General features: G+C 36.5%; 1 protein-coding gene across 1 annotated transcript in view; it reads left to right on the top strand.

Moving 5' to 3' along the window:
* The first annotated feature begins 1226 nt into the window (after positions 1-1226).
* Positions 1227-20354, top strand: part of HCLS1 (hematopoietic cell-specific Lyn substrate 1) — a 30193-nt gene continuing 11065 nt past the window's right edge. The window contains exons 1-7 of the mRNA XM_016158856.2: positions 1227-1244; positions 1824-2014; positions 4415-4498; positions 5018-5091; positions 11371-11500; positions 13078-13188; positions 14985-15039. Coding sequence (XP_016014342.2) covers positions 4415-4498; positions 5018-5091; positions 11371-11500; positions 13078-13188; positions 14985-15039 — 454 coding nt within the window. The 5' untranslated portion in view covers positions 1227-1244; positions 1824-2014. The remainder of the gene's footprint in view (positions 1245-1823; positions 2015-4414; positions 4499-5017; positions 5092-11370; positions 11501-13077; positions 13189-14984; positions 15040-20354) is intronic.

Raw genomic sequence — 20354 nt, forward strand, 5'->3', positions numbered from 1 at the left:
TGGTGGCGTGTGCATGTGTGTTTATATATGGGTATAAATGGATAGGGGATGCAGGGATGGGGTAGCCCGGGATAGACACAGGGGTAGAAAACTACATATTCAGGTTTCCTTCTCCCTGGCCAACATCAGTAACATTCATCTTTGTAACTTAGCCGCTAGACCCCGGGGTGATGAAGTGGAGTAAGGAAATTTCATCCTAATACTGAACCAAATGAGCTGGGCCTTAGGGCATGAGACTCATGCAGGTTTATTCCTGGGCCTGGGAAAACTCAACCAGTGCATATTGAAAGCATTAGGCCCCTTGGAATCCCTCTGAATGAGAGTGGGGAAGGTAAGTCTAAGTTATAGCAAGATGGGCATTATGTTTTAAGTCTCTGCTGAGACACTTTTTCAGTGTAAATAAATGAATCGATATAAGCCTATCTGGCTTCAAAGCCCATGGTATTTCTGTGTGCTTCAACTCACTGCCTCACATCAGGAATGAACTTGGGACTTGTGCAAAGGAGAGATGAGGTTTCTTGTTTTCATCTCTAAATTCTAAGATTTCTCTGAAGAACTGCCTGGATGACTGTGTCACAATATCTGGTCTGATCATTTCTATTTTCATCACTGAATTAGGATTTGAAACGGTCTAAAATATTTCCCCCTTCTACAAATTTACTTTTTGTTAAAATAATTTTAGTGCTGTGATGATAAATAGGTCATAAAGTAGGAGAGGTCAGTAAATAAAACTCCCCCCAGGCATAGACTCTACTTAGATTTGGAAGTGACTAAAGTCTTGATGTATTCCTAATGCAGAATCCCCTCTATATCTTGGACCGATTTCATCTAGTCTCAGATTGAATCCATTGGGGAGCTCACAGCTGAGCAAATCAGGTCAGAAGACCACATCAAACAAGATTAGGAGAGGATAGATAGATACAGTGACAAACACCCCCTAATTCTCAGTAGCTAAAACAACAAAGGATTATTTTCTAGTCAACTCCAAGTCCCTCACACAGCAGATTGAGTGTTGTCATTCTAAATTAGAGACCCTCTCCCTCCCCAACTGAGAATGAACCCACTCCGGAGAATTGCAAATGGCGGGCACTACACAAAAGGATGGCAAAGCTTGCTCTGGTCTTGAAGTCTCTACCAAAAAGTGATGTATTTCATTACTCAATTTTCATTGGCCAACACAAGTCACCTGAGCAATTCTGACTTCACATTGGAAGGAAAGGAGGGACAGCAAATCTTGATGAACAGTAAGTAATACAGAATACTACCAAGACTTCCCATTGTCTGGTACCTAGTTCTTTCAGACTTATTCCCGCTATCTGGAATCAAATCTACCAGTTAGCTCAGACTCCTCACTGTTCCCTATACAATCTCTGATTTCTCCCCCCATGTCTTGCCTTTCCCGTGTGATTTATTCCCTTCCACCATTCAATTAATAAATGTTTATTTGAACACTTACTAAATCCAAACCCTAGTTTTAAATGCTATGGGTAATGTAAAAGCAATTTTAAATCTTATCCTGCAAGATCCATGTAAAAACCATTTTACCCATTAAGCTTTTCTTGATTACTTCAGCCTATTCCAAACTCTACGTTCCTGTGCTATAACAGATGCAACTGCCCACCTAATTAGGACATAAATGCTGTTCTATAGAATTCTGTTTTCTCGTTGTTTTGCTTCACCGACCAGATTATAAACTCAGAGTAAAAGCATTTTTTTTTTTTTTTTTTTTTTTTTTTTACTTCCCCATGACACTCAAAGCCTTGCAAAAGATCAGGCAGAGAGGCGATTAATCTTTTTTTTTTTTTTTTTTTTTTAAATTTAAGTGCCTAAGCAGAAGGAACTGGCAAACTTCAGGAAGTAGCTGTGAGGACATGGTGACAGGAAATGACAGAAAACCTGAATACGGAACTGAAGCAGCAGTTCATTTTCTTGCTCAGAAGTAGCAGCTGCAGAGAGAGCCGAGTGAACGACGTGAGGAGCTGGGAGCTTAGAACAGTCACTTGCACTGTTAGAGGTGGGTACTCTGAGTAGTGGGAAAGTAGAGGAGCACAGGGAAAGAGGTGAAGAGGAACCTACCTTGTTCTTAGCTCTTGGTGAGAGAAGAAGTCACTGCTAGTAGGCTTTTAAACTTTTATGGCCAGAAGGCCCAAGTGGGAGCAGTTGTAGATAATGAGCATTTGGGGATGGAAACAAATGTGGGGTCTGAAGCCCAGGGAATATGATCGAGCAGCCATCCAGTATGTTTTGGCTACAACCCTCTTTCAAGCCTGTTGCTCTGAGGCACTGAGTTGGGAGTAGGACCATAGGAAATGAAGACAAAGTCTCTGCCCTTGGAGAGCCAATGGTCTAGCAGGGGGACACAACCCCCACAGAAGACATTGTAACAGATCAGGAAGTAGTTATGGGTACCAGTGCTGAGAACCAAGTGCTGATGGAGGCCAAATGGCATGACTAGGACTAACTTTTTATGATTGTAGGACCATAGAATCCGAGGATCTCAGAAACAGAAGGGACTTTATATATTAGTTAAGTTAACCTCTTCATTTATTTTTTCACTGGGGAAAACAGTATCTGAGACATTCAACGATTTACCAAATTATTTAAGTTAATATTTGTAAATCACCTAGCCTAGTACCTGACAAATAAGTACATTCTCTATATTGATTCCTTTACCCATGTTCCTATAGGGGCTTAGTAACAGAGCAGGGGTGATCTTCTGACTCCCAAGTCTTGTACTTTACTGATACTATAAGGCAACCTTATGACAGGGTCCTCGATAGTGCCTGATATCCTGGGCACCAGCTTCAACAAGTTACTCTCTGGTCTCCCACCTATAGATATTACCTCTTGGCTTCCCTATTTCTGGCCAGGAACTCAAAGATACTAAGTTGTCTCTGTGTCAGAAATTTGCCTTTGTTTCAAAAATACATAAGGATGGGAGGTTTACGGGAGAGTCAAACTGATATCTTGGAAGAAAAGCAGGAAAGAGGACAGGACAATTGGTCCTCATTGTTCATGACTATTTCAGAAACTTCTCCTTTCAGTTTCTTTGTGGAGTCCTTTTATTGTAGACCGGCCCAGGAACCAAGACCATAGCTCTTGTCTACCTACCCCATACCCTCATCCGTAATTGTTTCTCCACAGGAGAAGGCAGAGCTGGTCTTGGCAGTGACTCATCCCACAGTGTAGCTGACTTAGTCAATACTTCTCCAGTGTCCTCTTTGCACTTCTCGAACCAATCTGCCCCCAAACTTTCCCTTAGGCTGGTTTCCAAGGGATTTTTTGAAGAGCATGGAGAAGGAGTTTTCAAGTGGAGAGGAAAATCAGAGTCTGAGGCCCCGGGTGTAGACACTACAGAGTCCTAGGAGTGGTCATAAGAGGGATTCTTCAGAGACAGTGAAGAGCATGAGGAAAGACACCGGTGGGATGGAAAGTCTGAATAGGGAAGAATGGGCAGAGGTAGTGCCAGCTAGCAAGTGGTATCAGGGTCAAGAAGTCTCAGTGGCCACGAGAGCAGATGAGCATTGTCCATTGTTTCCTCTTCACACCAAGATTCCAGGTTCCACAGATGCAGAGCAATTGTGTAGCTGCTCCGCGTGCATGATTGGCAGGGCCAGTAGAAACACTGGGGATGCCCCAGTAGAATGCCAATTTGATATCCCTTCAAACTGGTGTTCCCTAAATAGTACTTTATTGTTTATTTAGTTAATGAAAATCTAATAACCCCTACTTTTCAAAATGAGGGATTAATTATATGCTATTTTTGAGTCAGCTATTCCCTTTAGAAATATAATTAAACTGTTTTTAAAAATTGAAAAATAAGTGACTTATTCTCAGCAAATAATGTTTCCCATGCATTGTGCAATGTAGGAATTTCAGCTGACTGCCCTACTGATCTCATGTAGCTGTTCAGTGGCCAAGTGGAAAGAACAGCACTTGCACTAAGCAGGTTGCAGAGAGGATTGTAGATGTTTCCTTTATCAGGAGCTAGACCAACATATATTTTAACAACTGCAAAGGAGTCATATGTAGAAACCTGAGTGAAATGGTGCTATAATTCTAGGCATGTTCTAACACCCATCATTTTTACTAGAGTGGCTTGGCTGGCCTCTTGACAAAAATGATTGATCCCAGCAGTTTTGACATCCAGGTTATTTAGTGTTACCTACACTCATAATGACTTCTCTCCAGACTCAGGTGTGCCCAGGCCATGTTAGTTTGTCTCAAATAAATCCCCACCCTCCTCCTCTATCCAAGCAAATGTACATTCCCAAAACTCTCATCTGGTTTGCCTCAGCTTCTAAGAAAAAAATGGCAAGAAGCAATGAGCTGCTATATCAAAGCTTCAGCATTCTGGTTTTCCCTCCTCTTGATGTTTTGCCTCTAATTATTTCCATCTTCTTTTTACCTTCAGATGTGGAAGTCTGTAGTAGGGCATGATGTATCTGTTTCCTTGGAGACCCAAGGTGATGACTGGGACACAGATCCTGACTTTGTGGTGAGTTTGGAAATAGCTTTTCTTGGACAGTGAAAGGGGTAGGGTTGACATCTGGACCACTCTGTAACCTTCGAGGGGGCTTAGGAAAGGATAGTCTGGGTCTGAGACAGCCCTCATTGTGAAACTGACAGTTGTCGGGAGAGGGATGCATGATGGCTGGTGTTGAGGAGGAAGGAGACAGGTGCAGGGCAGTTTGACATTGTGATTGATGGGCTATGGCAGGCTGTGCTGGCTCTCTTTTGACCTATGAGCCAAGATTTGGGCTGGAGGGGTATAATTTGGGGGATTCAGAAATTGTAGGAGACCTGAGGAGGATTATGTGAGGGATGCAGTATGAAGGGAGGTTTCAGAGCTCACCAGTTTAATTTAACATGGGGGTCATGGTGGGGTAAACAGAGAGAGGCATCTGAAGGAGGCAGCAGATGCAGGGGATATGGAAGGCATGCGTGTCAGCTGCATGGCTTCTCTCATCTGGCACATCTCTTTCCATCACTTACTGCTGAGTGCTGTCTTTTGCAGAATGACATCTCTGAGAAGGAGCAACGGTGGGGAGCCAAGACCATCGAGGGCTCTGGACGCACGGAGCATATCAAGTAGGTGCCAAAAGAAGTGAGGAATTGGAGAGGGATGTGGGAAAAGCTCAAGGAAAATTCAGGGACTTGGGGGAAAGTGAGGGAGGAAGGAGAGAGAGAGGGTAGTTCACGTCTATTTATGTGTGTTTGTGTTTTTTTCCCTTGAATTTATCTCTGTGTTTCCTAAGTGTATCATTGTGTATTTTTGTTTCATGTCTCTTCTCTTATCCCCCCAACTCTAATATCTCTCTTTTACTTCTACAATTATGCTGTTTCCCCAAGTTGATCTATTATAAGGGATTCAGAGAGGAAGTGACTCAAATGCTGAGATTGTATTACTTTATCGTCTGTCTGTCTGTCTATCTATCTGTCTGTCTATCTATCTATCTATCTATCATCTATCTATCTTTCCATCTATCATTCATATAAACATAAATGTGTGTCTGGAATGCAGGGTGACTTCAGATGGGCCAAGGAGGATTCAGTAAAATATCAAGGTAAAGAACTCAGAATAAATACTCTAAAAAGAGGGCAATATCGTCAGGTCCTGTACCTTGTCTGAATGACTTTTAGAATAAAAATTTGTATTTAGCTATTTAACAGCAGTTGGAAGCTATGAATAGTAATATGAAGAAAATCTATTGATTACAACTGTTTGAGTAATGGTGTTTAAAAATTACAAGCTAGTATTTTACCAGAAAAAATATAAAACAACAAAAAACCTCTGATATCATAAGAGAAAAGGTATTTACAGACATGTCCAAGAGTGTTTATAAGATATACTATATTTTCTAATTGAGAGATTCCCTTTTCTCCTCCATAGGTTATTCAGGATCATCTAACCAGAGCTATCTGCTTTGGATAGTACAGAATGTCAAATATTAATAGCAAGGTAAATAATAAACAGTTTAACAAGAGCAAAAAAGTAAAAATTGACAACTGCACACAAATTGGCAAAATTAATACAGCTTTAATCTCCATTTTAAGTCCCCTTTCCACACTCTAACGGTGTTTTTAACTATTTCCTCCCTAGATTTAAAAAGTATCAGTAGATGACCACATTGCACAAACATCACCCTATGAAAACTTGGCACATGTTTATACAATTTGATAATATTCCATACTCTACAGACATAATGGTTTATCTTAAGTAACTGTAATGAATATTATTCTTAAACTAAGAAGCAGTTGTAGAGACAAAAAATGGAACAGAGTCATGTAGAAAGCTGCTGCTGCTTCTTTTTTTTTTTTTTAACGCCTACAGCATCTGGTGTTCCTAGGTGGTCTCCCATCCAAGTACTAACCAGGCTTAGCTTCCGAAGTCAAATAAGATTGGGCATGTTCAGGGTGGCATGGCCATAGACTAGGAAGCTTTTTGATGCCCTCTGTATGCTTAAAAATCCCCCAAAATTTAAGATCCTTTTTCTTTTATGAGTAAAGGTCACTCAGCCCTAGTATCCTGACAACTTTTAAGACAAGGATATAAACTCTCTCTGTACCTTTTCTCTCCCAATACCTGTCTCCTACATAGTAGGAGTAGAACATTTGAACATTTTACGGAAGACATCTAAATCCCTGCCATAAGCTTATGGAAAGAGCTTGAATTTGAATATCATATAGATGTAGATTTAATTCACAGCTCTGCCATTACTAGCAATGTGAATTTAGACATACAACCTCTCTGAACCTCAGCTTCTTTATTTAACAGATGGGGATAATAATAGCTATACTGCAGAATCCAGTGGGCTAACAGATGTCTAATGTAGCACTTAGCACCTCTTAGCAGCTCAATAATGTTATTTCTCTTTTCTGTTAATATATATTAGTTTAATAAAATTTTTTCCTAAAATCCTGACATAAACGTGTAAACAGTTGACAATCTTCCTTCTTCCTAAGTGGTGATTATATGAACTTGTGTTGCACAATTACTCTGACTGGTGACTGCTGGAATTGGTGACCCTGGATTTTTCTTCATTAGCCTAACTGGATCTATATATGATAGAATAAAGGGTGGAAACATTTACACAAACTCACTCCCCTCTCATTTACCTAGACTACCAAAGTGTAGAAGCCCTGTCTCTGCTAGTGACTAGCCAGGTTACCTTGGAAAAGTCTCTTTTCCTCTCTGATTCTCTCTTTTCTCATCAGGATCAAAAAGACCTCTAGCGTTAGGAACTGAGCCACACAGCAGGAGGTGAGTTGTGGGTGAGTGAGCAAAGCTTCATTTGTATTTGCAGCCGCTCCCCCAGGATCACCTCCTCAGCTCTACCTCAGATCATTAGGCACTAGATTCTCATAGAAGCACTGGCTCTTGATGCCAAAAAGGTTGGGAACTGCTGGATCTTCCAGTAGTAAGTCCTCTAGGATTCTCTCTGGCTAGTGTAGATCTGAGCCAGTCTTTAAGGTCAGATGGGAATCATTAAGGTCCTTGGGAAAGGGGGAAATTGGAGACAAGAACAGTAGCTGCAGGACTGAGATGATTCAAAGCAGGAAAAGGAAGTGATTGTGGTTCTCACCAATCTCACTACCTTCCCCCACATCATGATCTTTCTTTTGAAGGTCTGTCTAAAATATATTTAGCTTGGGGAGTGGTTTGGTAATTTGATGAATAGCTCAAATGATCTACCCTCATCTATTGTATAAAGGAGTCTTGGGTTAGGAAGCTCCAAGCAGTATAGTATTTTGTAGGAGCTCTCTGGTTTTCAAGGACTGTTGTCCTTTTTTTTAATCATCTTCTTGCCTCTCTTACCCACTCGTACTCGTGTGCCTCTTTACAGTCAATATGCCCTATCCCTTCGCCTGCTGAATGTAAACATCAATCTGCTTCTTGTCACTACAGATTAGTTTTGTCTGTTTTAGAATTTTATGTAAATGGAATAATATAGAATGTATTCTTGTTTGTCTGTCTTCTTTCACTAAGCATAATGTTTTTGAGATCTATCCATGGTCTTGTGTGTATCAATTGGTTGTTCCTTTTTTATCGTCAAGTAGTATGGTTATACCACAATTTGATTTACCCCTTACCTTGTTGCTGGACTATTTGTTGGTGACAGTTTATGACTATGACAAAGCTGTCATGAACATTTGGGTTCAAATCTTTTTGTCGTCATCTATTTTTATTTCTCTTAGGAAATCCCTAGGAGCAGAATTACTAAGTCAGATTATAAGTGTGTATTTAACTTTTTAAGAAACTACTAAATTATTTTTTGGTAGGAATTTACCATTTTTCATTCCTGCCAACAGTATATGGGTTTTCATTGTTCTATATCCTTGTCTATACTTGGCATTGTTAGTATTTTTAATTTTAACCACTTTAGGGGGATGTGGTGTTTTTAATTTGTATTTTTCTGATGACTAATTTTATTGAGTCTCTTTTTATGTGCCATATATTTATCTTTATTTTGATGTGTGTGTTAAAATACTTTTTCTCACTTATAAAATGGGCCGTTTGTATTTTAAGTTTTAAGAGTTCTTTATATATTCTGATATGTCTTTTGTGAGATATGTGTTTTAAATATTTAATCCAGAGTGTAACTCAGTTTTTCATTTTATTAATGGTGTCTTTTGAGGATCAGAAGATATTAGTTCTGATGATGTCTAATTTATTAAAAATTTTTATAGTTAGTGCTTTACATGTCTCATCAATTTTTGCCTACCTCAAAATTGTGAAAAATGTCTATGTTTTGTTCCAAGAGATTAATGATTTTAGCTTTTACATTTAAGTCTATGATCAGATTAGCTTTTGTGTATAGTATGAGGCAAAGATTGAGGTTCATTTTTTTCCATATGAATTTTTTTTCATTTTTTGTTTTTCTAGCACCATTAAAAGATTATTTTTCTCTCCCTGACTTACCTGGCATCTTTAGCAATATATGTAGGTATCTATTTCTAGACAATTTTACTGATGTGTATGTCTGCTCTGACCCATATTATACTGCACTGATTATTGTAGCTTAATGATAAGTCATGAAATCAAATAGTCCTCTAACTTTGCTCTCCTTAAAAAAAAAAAAAAAAACTTTTACTATCCCTTGAATTTACATGTCCATATACATTTTAGAATAAGCTCGTCAATTCCTACAAATATGTCTGTTGGTATTTTAATTGAGATTGCATTGATCATTTTGGAGAGAGCTGACATTTTAATGATCTTGAGTTTTCCAATTAACAAAGATGGGGTCTATCTTTATTTATTTAGGTCTTTTTAAATTTTTTCAGAAATGTTTTTCTGTGTCCAGATCTTATACATATTTTGTTAAATTTATGCTAAAATATTTCATGTTTTTTAATGTGACAGTAAAAAACATGAAAGTCAGTATTTCTGACTTTCAATTTTCAATATCCATGACTAGTATATAGAAATAAAATTGACTTCGATAGTAACCTTATGTCCTGTAACCATGCCAAATGTACTTGACAGTTCTAGCGGTGCTTTTATTTATTTATTTTTTTGTAGATTCTTTAGAATTTTCTACATCTTTGATTGTATCATCTGTGAATAAAACTTTATAGTCTGAGTTACTCACCTTTGTGCTTTTAATTTTGAAATAAAAACAACAAGACATATTTCTTCTTTTAGCTTATCTTTGAGGTCCTAGATTTCACTTTGTTCCTATGAACTACATTAAGTCCTGGAATAGTAGTTTCTGTGGTATGCCGCTAAGCACAATGAAGTATAATTTTTTATTTTTTTTCTTCCCCTTGAACATTATCTCCAAAATTTAATCATCTTTGGATCCTCAGGGCCTAGTAGTACCTCACACTCAAAAGTTTAATATTTAATTAATATTTATTGAATGAAGGAATGATAAAAATTAAGATCTTTTTAGAGTGACTTCAACTATATTCTAAAGAATTTGATAAGAAGTTGATCTTCTTTGGCCCCAGCATTTTCATTCAAATTATATTGTCCATTGGCATAATTCTCTGACTAGCTTTGCTGTCATCCAGGAGGTGGGTATTCCTGAATCTCATTTTCTAATCTCTTTTAAAAACGTGTTTCAACTATAATATAATTATGACCCAGTAGCAATCATTAGACTCATTAAAACTTTACAGACTTTTCCCATTTCAAAGTAATGTTTAGCCCCATTTTCTTCATTCTTATCTGAATATTTTGGTTGAGAAATATCAGTCATTTACATGTTCTTGGAACCAATAGCTTTTTTAACACAGACAGGTCTAAAGTATTGGTGTTGTTGAACTGGCAACACAGGATCTCTCTGCCTTCACTGCTGCCAGAGAGTTTAGAGCAGGCACAGGAACAGAGGGTTCTTCCAGGACTTAGTTTAATTTCATCTGGTCCAAAGCCAGCTTTCTAAAATTAACTCGACTAAAGCTGAGAAGGCTTTTTTAAAAAGACCTTTAGTGGGCTTATACTACAAGGCCACCAGATGGATCTATTCTTCCATGAAAGAGGAGAATTTCTGCTATGAGATGACCATTCTACCTGTAACCAATGTATCTGATTTTCCTGAGCTAGTGAATTTCTAGTAATATCACTATCTCAATCCCTTAACCTCCATTTCTTGCTGTAAGAAGTCAAATTTTTAATTTAAGATTCTCTTGCCCAAATGTTTCTAAGAATTCTTATCACTAATTGTTGCAACACTTCGAGAGCATTCATTTATGATAAGACAATATGCAAAATACTTAATAATGTAGATAAATTTCTCAATGTTGCATTTTTATAACCATTATTTTTAATGTCTTCCTAGTATGCCATTAAGAGGTAATGTTATGATTTACTTAACTATTACCCAGTTATTGGCCATATAAATTGTTTCTTGGTTCTTGCTATCACTATGTGCAATGTTTCAGTGAATATCATTAGACATTAAGCTTTTCCATATTTAAAATTATTTCCTTAAGGTAGACTCACAGGACTAGAATGTGTAGATGAAAGGGTATAAGAATATTTTTTGCTTTTTAAGATGGAAGACCTAATTGCTAGAAAGGAAATCCATTCAGAGAGGAAAATAACTTCTCAGATACTAGAATATAGGTATCATTGTCTTCTAATATTTAAGAACATAAAAAATAGGAATAAATATCAACAGGTTATTTAATGAGCAAAATAACAGACTAGAAGAAATACTATTCACTATGAAAAGTATAAATCAGGCCATTGTATGCAAGCCACACTAATCTCTTACTACCAGACCCAGCGCTGGTATACTTTAGGGGCTCAGGTTATTGCTAGAAATAAACAGAACACACCTTGAGATTCCCATTTTGGGGGAAAGGAGGGTTCATTGACTTCCTGTGTTAGATGAGTCTCTAACATGTGGTTACTTTCAGCATTCATCAGCTGAGGAACAAAGTGTCAGAGGAGCATGATATTCTCAAGAAAAAGGAGATGGAATCAGGGCCCAAAGCATCCCATGGCTACGGAGGTCGGTTTGGGGTGGAAAGAGACAGAATGGACAAGGTGAGTTGAAAAGGAGACATTTGCTTTAAAAATACATTGATTCATTTGTTGATTTTATGGTTTAAAACTTGTTCAAAAGTACAGTATTCATCTGGGCTTTAAAATAGAATGTCCACATATTATTTATATCTCCGCCCATTACTCCCCCACCCCCAATATCAACACATAAAATATAGATGGCAAAAAATAGGAGCCAAGGATTGAGAAGGGCTGACCTAATGTAGGCCCAGTCACTCTGTAATTCCTAGACTGAGGAGATAAGAAACACAAGTGGAGAAGGGAAAATACGTTTTAAAATCATTCAGTGCTTTAAAATGTTTGCGTGCTGTGTCTATGTCACAACTTCTTTTATTTTCTTCACTGTATATTTAGTGTTCCTTTTGTATATATGCTATGCATTATTTATATGATGTGTACAGGGTGCAAAAAATATTGATGTGCATTTATCCATTAGAAGCTACGAATATTGTTTTTCCTCTATTCATTAGATATTATAAAAGTATGATAAAAGAATGCTTGTATATTGAATTATTTTTGCCATTGACTTTCCTAACCTCAAAGACAGAGATAAATTCCTATAAGAAAAAAGGTTTTACCTTCAAGGAAAAAAAAATCCAATGAAAGTCTTTAGTTCATTCTTAAGATGTGTTTTGTTTGGTCATTGGGTAAAGTGCATTGTAGGCATTGTGTTCTCTCACAAAATTCCTCAGAATAAGGTAAAACTAATAAATATTCATTCTTAAATTCAACAAGCAAAATTGACCTACACAAACCTCAAAGTACTGCAACACCAGTTCCCAGGAGTTTATATAGGGCAATGTTTCACATCAATCTCTGTACTGATGTTTATGCTAGCATGAGATTGGAAGAAAGAGGAGAAATTTTTAATTTCTTCTTAGTCGAGACTCTGCAAGGCATTATTATTTGGCTTGAAGTATTACTCAATTCCCGGATCATTAAAATACCCATATCTAAATATTAGAAGAGACATATCTTTTAAAACCAAATAGAAAATAAAACAGTAGGTGGAGTTAAAATTGGAGGGGAATAAAAATGATTTAAGTTATATGCGGTCTTGGACTACTCACAGTATTGTCTATCAACCCCCTTTAGGATAAAGGGACAGTCACTGTTAAATATCAGGATTCAGGTGGCACTTCTGAACTTTAACAGTCATACAGAAACAAAGACCCAGAACACAACACCTAGCTATTTTTGTGAAATATTCAGTCCCAGCTATGTCATCCAGTCAATCCCCTTTGGTCTCCCAATAACTAAACTCATTTCTATTTTGATGCACAAAGCCCTTATTTTAGGTCTCTTTTAATTTCTGGTTTAATCACTGCTCTGTCTTCTTAGTCTCTATCCTGCTAGTTCCCAACCTATCCTATGGAAGTTTCCTGAATGATGGGTTCCAAATGGTATTAAAGAAGAGTCAGGATGTGCAAGGCTCCAGAAAAAGTAACCTTGCTCTCCCTTCACGTATTTCTTGTAGTCTTACATTCCATCTCTGTATCATTTTACTTCTTCATGGTCATTTTTATATTGTCATTCATTCCATCTTTGATTTTTCTCAGAGTGCTCTGGGTCATGAGTATGTTGCTGAAGTAGAGAAGCACTCTTCTCAGACGGATGCTGCCAGAGGCTTTGGGGGCAAATACGGAGTTGAGAAGGACAGGGCAGACAAGGTAAGTGACAACACTCTACCCACGCCACCCAACTGAAATCATGTGGGACTTACCAACACTCTCCTTTGAATGTGAGTCTATGCTTCTTTTGTGGAGAGAGAGGGCAGTGGACTCTAGGAGGCTCCATCATGGGGATAGCTCCTATGACCTCCATTAGCAAGTTCCTTGGAGTTGAAAGGCATTAATTTAAATGAGACAAGACTCTCAAACTGTTTGTATGAGAAATTCCTCAAACCATTGGTTTTTGTTATACCTATACAATAAAGAAGGGAAATGCCAAGCTCCTCTTTTGGTCAGACATCAAAATTTTATACAAAATACTTATAAGTATTTATGCCTTTCATGAAAACAGAGATGTCTGCTTAAATGTGATTACCACGACAACAAACTATCAAGTAAAACAACTAATTAGGGTTACAATGTTTTTAGAAAGTAAAGGTTACTTTTCACAGGATTTAGCACCCTGAAGTCCAGGTATTTTAAAGACTCCTTTGTGTGTGTGTATATATATATAAACTTTTAAAGAGAGAGAAAAAAAGGATAGTATGGTTACAGATCAGAGTGAGCAGGAGAGTACAATTGATAACTCATTGATATTCTTTGTGTCACACCTTAGCTCAGATCCTTTGATCTCTCTTTTTATGGCACAGAATAGTGTCTCTTCCCCTGCAGCTGCACTCAGAACATCTCCTTCACAGCTAGTTGAGATTTTTTTTTAAAAAACACTTTCAGTTGTTGATTAGGTGAGCCTTAATCCTTAAAGCTGAGTGTTAGATGTTATTGATGCACAAAGCCTTTGTTTTAGCTTTGGTGGGGGGGGGGGGGAAGGCGGGGGGGGGGGCACAGAAAAGTTAAAAACATTCTATAAGGGAAAGGAAAAATGCAGAGGGTAATTTTTTAAGTTAGTAATGGAATATGGAGCATGTTACTGTCTTTAGTCAGGATGGAATTTCCCTTACATCTTGGCCCACGTCTTGCCTTTGCCTATTGTTTAATGTTTTTTTTTTCTTTTATCTTCTTCCTCACAGCTACACATTGAATCACCTAAACAATCAGTTTGTCAAGTAACAATATATACTAATACCATGCAAAATCTAGGCTTACGTAGAGACCCATCGTTACTGAGTCAGGTGGGGATGTAGTTACATGATGATGTTAAGCATTGGACAATATATCCAGTCCTGGAGCAGCTAGGATCCAAACTTGCCTGGTTGCCTCTCCTCTCACCAAAATCCACATCTCTGAGTTTCTGCTGCTGTGTAAGGGGAAGAGAAGAAAGAGCACAGTATAATAGATTAGAAATAGGATGCCATCTCTTACATGCACATAGTGCTTTATAGTTTACAAGGTACTTTTCTAGCTATTATCTCATTCTAGTTTCATGAGAGGAAGAAAAGCACTAATTTATCGATTGACCCAATGCAAACACTTTATGTATTTTGCCCTTATTTAGTTCTCACAATATCCCAAATGAAGAAGGATCATTTCTCTCATTTACAGTTGAGGTTAATACGGCAGTTATACCTATTTTAATTTTATACTTAATGAGAACGAGGCCCAAGTATTAAAGGACATGATAAAGTTAAACAATTATAAAGAGGGAAGGTAGAGTTTGAATCTAGAGATATCTGTGTCCAGAGCCCATCGTCTCTATACCAGCCTGTCAGGGTACAATCTGTTTCTACATTAGACCTCTATAAACAAACCTCTGGGCTGAGCTGGGAGTAACAGTAACTGAGAGAGAGGAAAACCTGTTGGCTCTACTCTTTCCAATTTTCTATCCTTTCTTTTTGCAGTCAGCAGTTGGGTTTGACTACAAAGGAGAAGTGGAGAAACACACATCTCAGAAAGGCGAGTACCCTGCACTTTATTCATCCTTAGCAACCTGACTGCCTTGCTATTCTGCTCACACTTCACCTCCCAAAAGCTGTTATCAGTTCCTTTTCGTTCCATGATCCAATTCTCTACTGTTTTATTTATTTTTAAATCCAAACATGTACTTGCTTCTTTCTTTCTCCTTTATCGCTTTCTATGAGATTAATCAAGTTTTCTGTAGTTCCCCTTTACCTCTAATAAATTAAAAATAAAGTAACCTACCCCTTTATTTTTAGGAAGTTATCTTAATATGCCATTTTCACTTAAATTCAAAATTAATCATTATTTCTTCATGAATAATACAGGAAATATAGAATAATTTAATTATATTCCTTCGACATTCTATATTCTATATCCTGTGTGTTTCTAAACCCCACAAAATTTAATCATAATTATTACATAGTAAATGATTATTTAAATTGACTAACATATTTGCCAACTTTCTGGGTCATCATTGTATTTCATTGTTTTCTCCTTTCTTCTATTTCCTCCTTGCTTCTTCTATTTTCTTCTTGCTAAAGTATATTCTTTGATAATTGTTTCAGTGAGAATCTATGAAAGAACTCCCACGCTTTGCCTAAAAAGCATCTACATGTTCTTCCACTCTTCATTGTTATTTTTCATTTATCATTTTGAAGATATTATTTCATTGTCTCTGGTATCTCTCTGTTTCATCATTATTTCTTTGTAGGTAATATGTCTAATCTCTCTGTCTTGTTTTTTCATGAAATGTTTTCTTCTTGTCTCTGATAGTCTGAACTATCATCAGAATATGTCTAAGTGTTAGATCTATTTTTATTATTCTACATGAGATTTGTCAGGCCTCTTCAACTTGAGAAGTGACTTTTATTGTGGAGTTCTCAGGCATTTTCTCTTTGGACAGTGAATTTCCTCTCCCCTTTTATTCTTTCTTCTGGAACTCATATTAGATGTGGATTAGGACTTTTCATTCTTTTCTTGATATCTTTCTCTTTTAAGATAGTTTTTTCTAGAGTAGTTTTAGGTTTACAACAAAATCAAGAGGAAGGTAGAGATTTAACATACACTCCCACCCCATACATGCACAGCCTTCCCTGTTATTAATATCACTGACCAGAACGGTTCTTTTTTTTTTTTTTTTTTTTTTTTTTTTTACCAAGAATGAATCTACACGGATACATCATAATTACCCAAAGTCCATAGCTTATCTTAGGGTTCACTCTTGGTATTGTGCAGCTTGTGGATTTGGACTAATGTACAGTGACATACATCCAACATTATAATATCCTACAAAATGTTTTCACTGCCCTGAAAATCCTCTGTGCTCTGCTTATTCATCCATCTTTCACCCCCAACCCCTTTCCTTTGTAGTCAGAAGTTGGTTTTGATTACAAAGGAGAAGTAGAGAAACACATATCTCAGAAAGTGGCAATCCCTGGAAGCCAACCAACCTTTTTACTGTCTCCATAGTTTTGCCTTTTCCAGAATGTCATATAGTTGGCATCATACAGTATGTAGGCTTTTCAGCAGATTGGCTTCTTTCACTTAGTAATATACATTTAAGTTTCCTTCATGTCTTTTGCATGGTTTGACAGCTAATTCCATTTTAGCACTGAATATTACATTGTCCGCATCTATACCACAAACTGTATCACAGTTTATTTATCCACTTACCTACTGAAGGAATCTTGGTTGCTTCCAAGTTTGGGCAATTATGAATAAAACTGTTATAAACCCTTATGTGCATGTTTTTATGTGAATGTGTTTTCAGCTTCTTTGGATAAATATCAGATAGTGTGATTGTTGGATCCTATGGTAAAAGTATGTTTGGTTGTGCAAGAAATTGCCGAACTGTCTTCTAAAGTGGCTGTATCATTTTTCATTCCCACCAGCAGTGTATAAGAGTTCCTGTTGCTCCACATCTTCACTGACATTTGGTATTGTGAATAATCTGGATTTTAACCATTGAGATAGCTGTACAGTGATATCTTGTTTTAACTTACATTTCTTTGATGATGTATAATGTAGAGCATCTTTTCATAGGTGTATTTGCCATTTGTATATCTTCTTTGGTGAGGCATCCGTTAAGATCTTTGGCCCATTTTTTAGTTGGGTTGTTTGTTTTCTTATTGTTGAGATTTAAGAGTTCTTTGTATATTTTGGATAACAATTCTTTATCAGGTGTGTCTCTTGCTTGTTTTCTCATTTCTTTGATGTTGTCTTACACAGAGCAGAAGTTTCATTTTAATGACATCCATCTTATCAATTATTTCTTTCATGGATTGTGTCTTTGGTGTTGTACCTAAAAAGCACCACCATACCTAAAGTCATCTAGGTTTTCTCCTATCTTATTTTCTAGGCGTTTTATAGTTTTGCATTTTACATTCATGTCTATGATCTGTTTTGAGTTAATTTTTATGAAGGGCGTAGTATCTGTATCTAGATTCTTTTTTTTTTTTTTTTTCATACAGATGTCCAGTGGTTCCAGTGCCATTTGTTGGAAAGACTATCTTCTCTCCATTTTATTGCCTTTCGTCTTTTGCCAAAAAATAATTGATTGTGTTTATGGGGGTCTATTTCTGGGCTCTCTATTCTGTCCCATTGATCTATTTGTCTACTCTTTCACCTATACTACACTGTCTTGTTTACTGTAACTTTATAGTAAGTTTTGAAGTTGAGTAGCATCAGTCTTTTAAATCTGTGTTGGCTACTCTTTCATTATTGTGTTGAGTATTTTGCCCTTTGTCTTTCCACATAAACTTTAGATCCAGGTGTCAATAGCCAAAAAATAACTTGCTGTGGTTTTGATTGGGATTGCATTGAATCTACGGATTTTGTTAGGAAGAACTGACGTCTTGACAATATTGAGTCTTCCTATCCGTGAACACAGAATATGTCTTCATTTATTTAGTTTTTCTTTGATTTTATTCATCAGAGGTTTATAGATTTTTCTGTATAGCTCTCATACATTTTTTTTTTTTTTAGATTTATACCTAAGTATTTCTTTGTTAGGGGTGCTAATATAAATGGTATTGTATTTTTAATTTCAAATTCCACTTGTTCTTTGTTGGTATATAGGAAAGCAATTGACTTTTGTATATTAGCCTTATATCCTTCAACCTTTCTGGTTTGTTTAAGCAGCGAGTTTGTCAATTCTTTTAGATTTTCTACATAGACAATCATATCATCTGTGAACAGATAATTTTATGTCTTCCCTCCCAGTCTATATATCTTTTATTTCATTATCTTGCCTTATTGCATTATCAAGGACCTCCTGTACAATGTTGAAGAGGAGTGACAAGAGAGGACATCTTTGCCTTGTACCAGATCTTAGTGAAAAAGCTTCAAATTTCTTACCGTTAAGTATATTACCTGTAGAGTTTTGTAGATCATTTATATCAAGTTGAGAAAGTTCCCCTTTAGTCCTAATTTACTCAGTTTTTATTATGAACAGCTGTTGAATTTTGTCAAATGCTTTTTCTGTATCTATCAATATGAACATGTGATTTTTTTTTTCTTTTTTAGTGTGTCGATGTGATGGATTACATTAATTGATTTTCAAGTGTTGAACCAGCCTTGCATATGTTAGATAAACCCTACTTGGTCCTAGTGTGTAATTTTTTTGTACATTGTTAAATTCAATTTGCTAATATTTTCTTGAGGATTTTTTTTTGCTTTATGAAAATGAACTCATTTAATACTCATAATAACCTTTGAGTTAGATTCTTAAGGATTTTCAAATCTATGTTTATGAGAGATATTGGTCTTTAGTTTCTTTCTTTGTAATATATTTGTCTAGTTTTGGTGTTAGAGTAATGCTGATCTCATATAGTGAGTTAGAAAGTATTCCCTCTTTTTTTATCCTCTGAAGGAGATTGTAGAAAATTAGTATAATTTTTTCCTTAAAAGTTTGGTGGAATTCACCAATGAACCTATCTGGGCCTAATACTTAGTTTTGAAAGATTATTAATTATTGATTCAATTTCTTTAATAGATATAGGCCTATTCAAATCTTCCATTCTTGTGTGAGTTTTGGCAGATCGTGTCTTTCAAAGAATTGGTTCATTTCATTTGTTGGCCTGGAGTTGTTCATCGTATTCTCATATTACCTTTTAAATTTCCATAAGGTCTGTAGTAATGTCCCCTCTTTCATTTATGATATTTTTCCAGCTTTATTGAAATATAATAGACAATTAGTTGCTCATTTACATTGTGCAATTCAATGAGGTTTTGTTTTTCAATTATTGGCATACAGTAATATACCAGTTTCAGCATAGTGATCAGAGATCCACATAATTCGCAAAGCAATCACCCACTAAATCTAGTACCCCTCTTTCTTCTTACATGTTTATTACAGCATTATTAACTATCTTCCCCATGCTATCATCTGCATCTCCATGTCTATTCTGCAACTATCTATTTGAACCTCTTAATCTCTTTTTTTGCCATCCCCCCAAACTCCCCTCTCATCTGGTAGCCCTCACAATATCCTCTGTATCTATGAGTTTATTTTTGCTTTTGTTGTTATTGTTTGTTTTGTTGTTTAGATTCCACATGTATGTGAAATCATGTGGTATTTGTCTTTCTCTGTCCAGCCCATGTCATTCAGCGCAATACCCTCTAGGTCCATCAAAGCAACATCTTTTTCATCCCCTTCCTTTTAGTCTGTGTGTGTCTTTTAATCTGAAGTGAGTCTCTTGTAGGCAGCATATGTAGGTGTCTTTTTTTTCTTATCCATTCAGCCACTCTATCTTTTGGTTGGAGCACTTAATTCTTTTCCATTTGAGGAACTTGTTGATAGGAATGTAGGTATTACCATTCTTTATCCCTGTTTTTGATACACATTTTTTCTTTTTAAAGAAGTCCCTCTAACATTTTCTGTAATACTGGCTTGGTGTTGGTAAATTCCTTTAGATTATTTGTGTCTGGGAAGCTCTTTATCTGTCCTTCAACTCTAAATGATAACTTTTCTGGATAAAGTATTTTTGGTTGTAGATCCTAGGTTTTCACCATGTTGAATATGCTCCAACCAAAAGATAGAGTGGCTGAATGGAAAAGAAAAAAGACACCTACATATGCTGCCTACAAGAAACTCATTTCAGATTAAAAGACACACACAGACTAAAAGGAAGGAGATGAAAAAAGATGTAAAGAGATTCTCTCTTTATATTTAACCTTTGGCATTTTAATTATGATATGTCTTGGTGTGAGCCTCTTTGAGTTCCTGTTTTGGGGGACTCTCCGAGCTTCCTGGGGTTGTATGTCTATTTCACCAGGTAAGGGAAGTTTTCCAACATCATATCTTCAAATAG

The sequence above is a fragment of the Rousettus aegyptiacus genome, unplaced genomic scaffold (assembly GCF_014176215.1).
Source record: "Rousettus aegyptiacus isolate mRouAeg1 unplaced genomic scaffold, mRouAeg1.p scaffold_m13_p_4, whole genome shotgun sequence".
In the NCBI taxonomy this organism is placed as follows: Eukaryota; Metazoa; Chordata; class Mammalia; order Chiroptera; family Pteropodidae; genus Rousettus; species Rousettus aegyptiacus.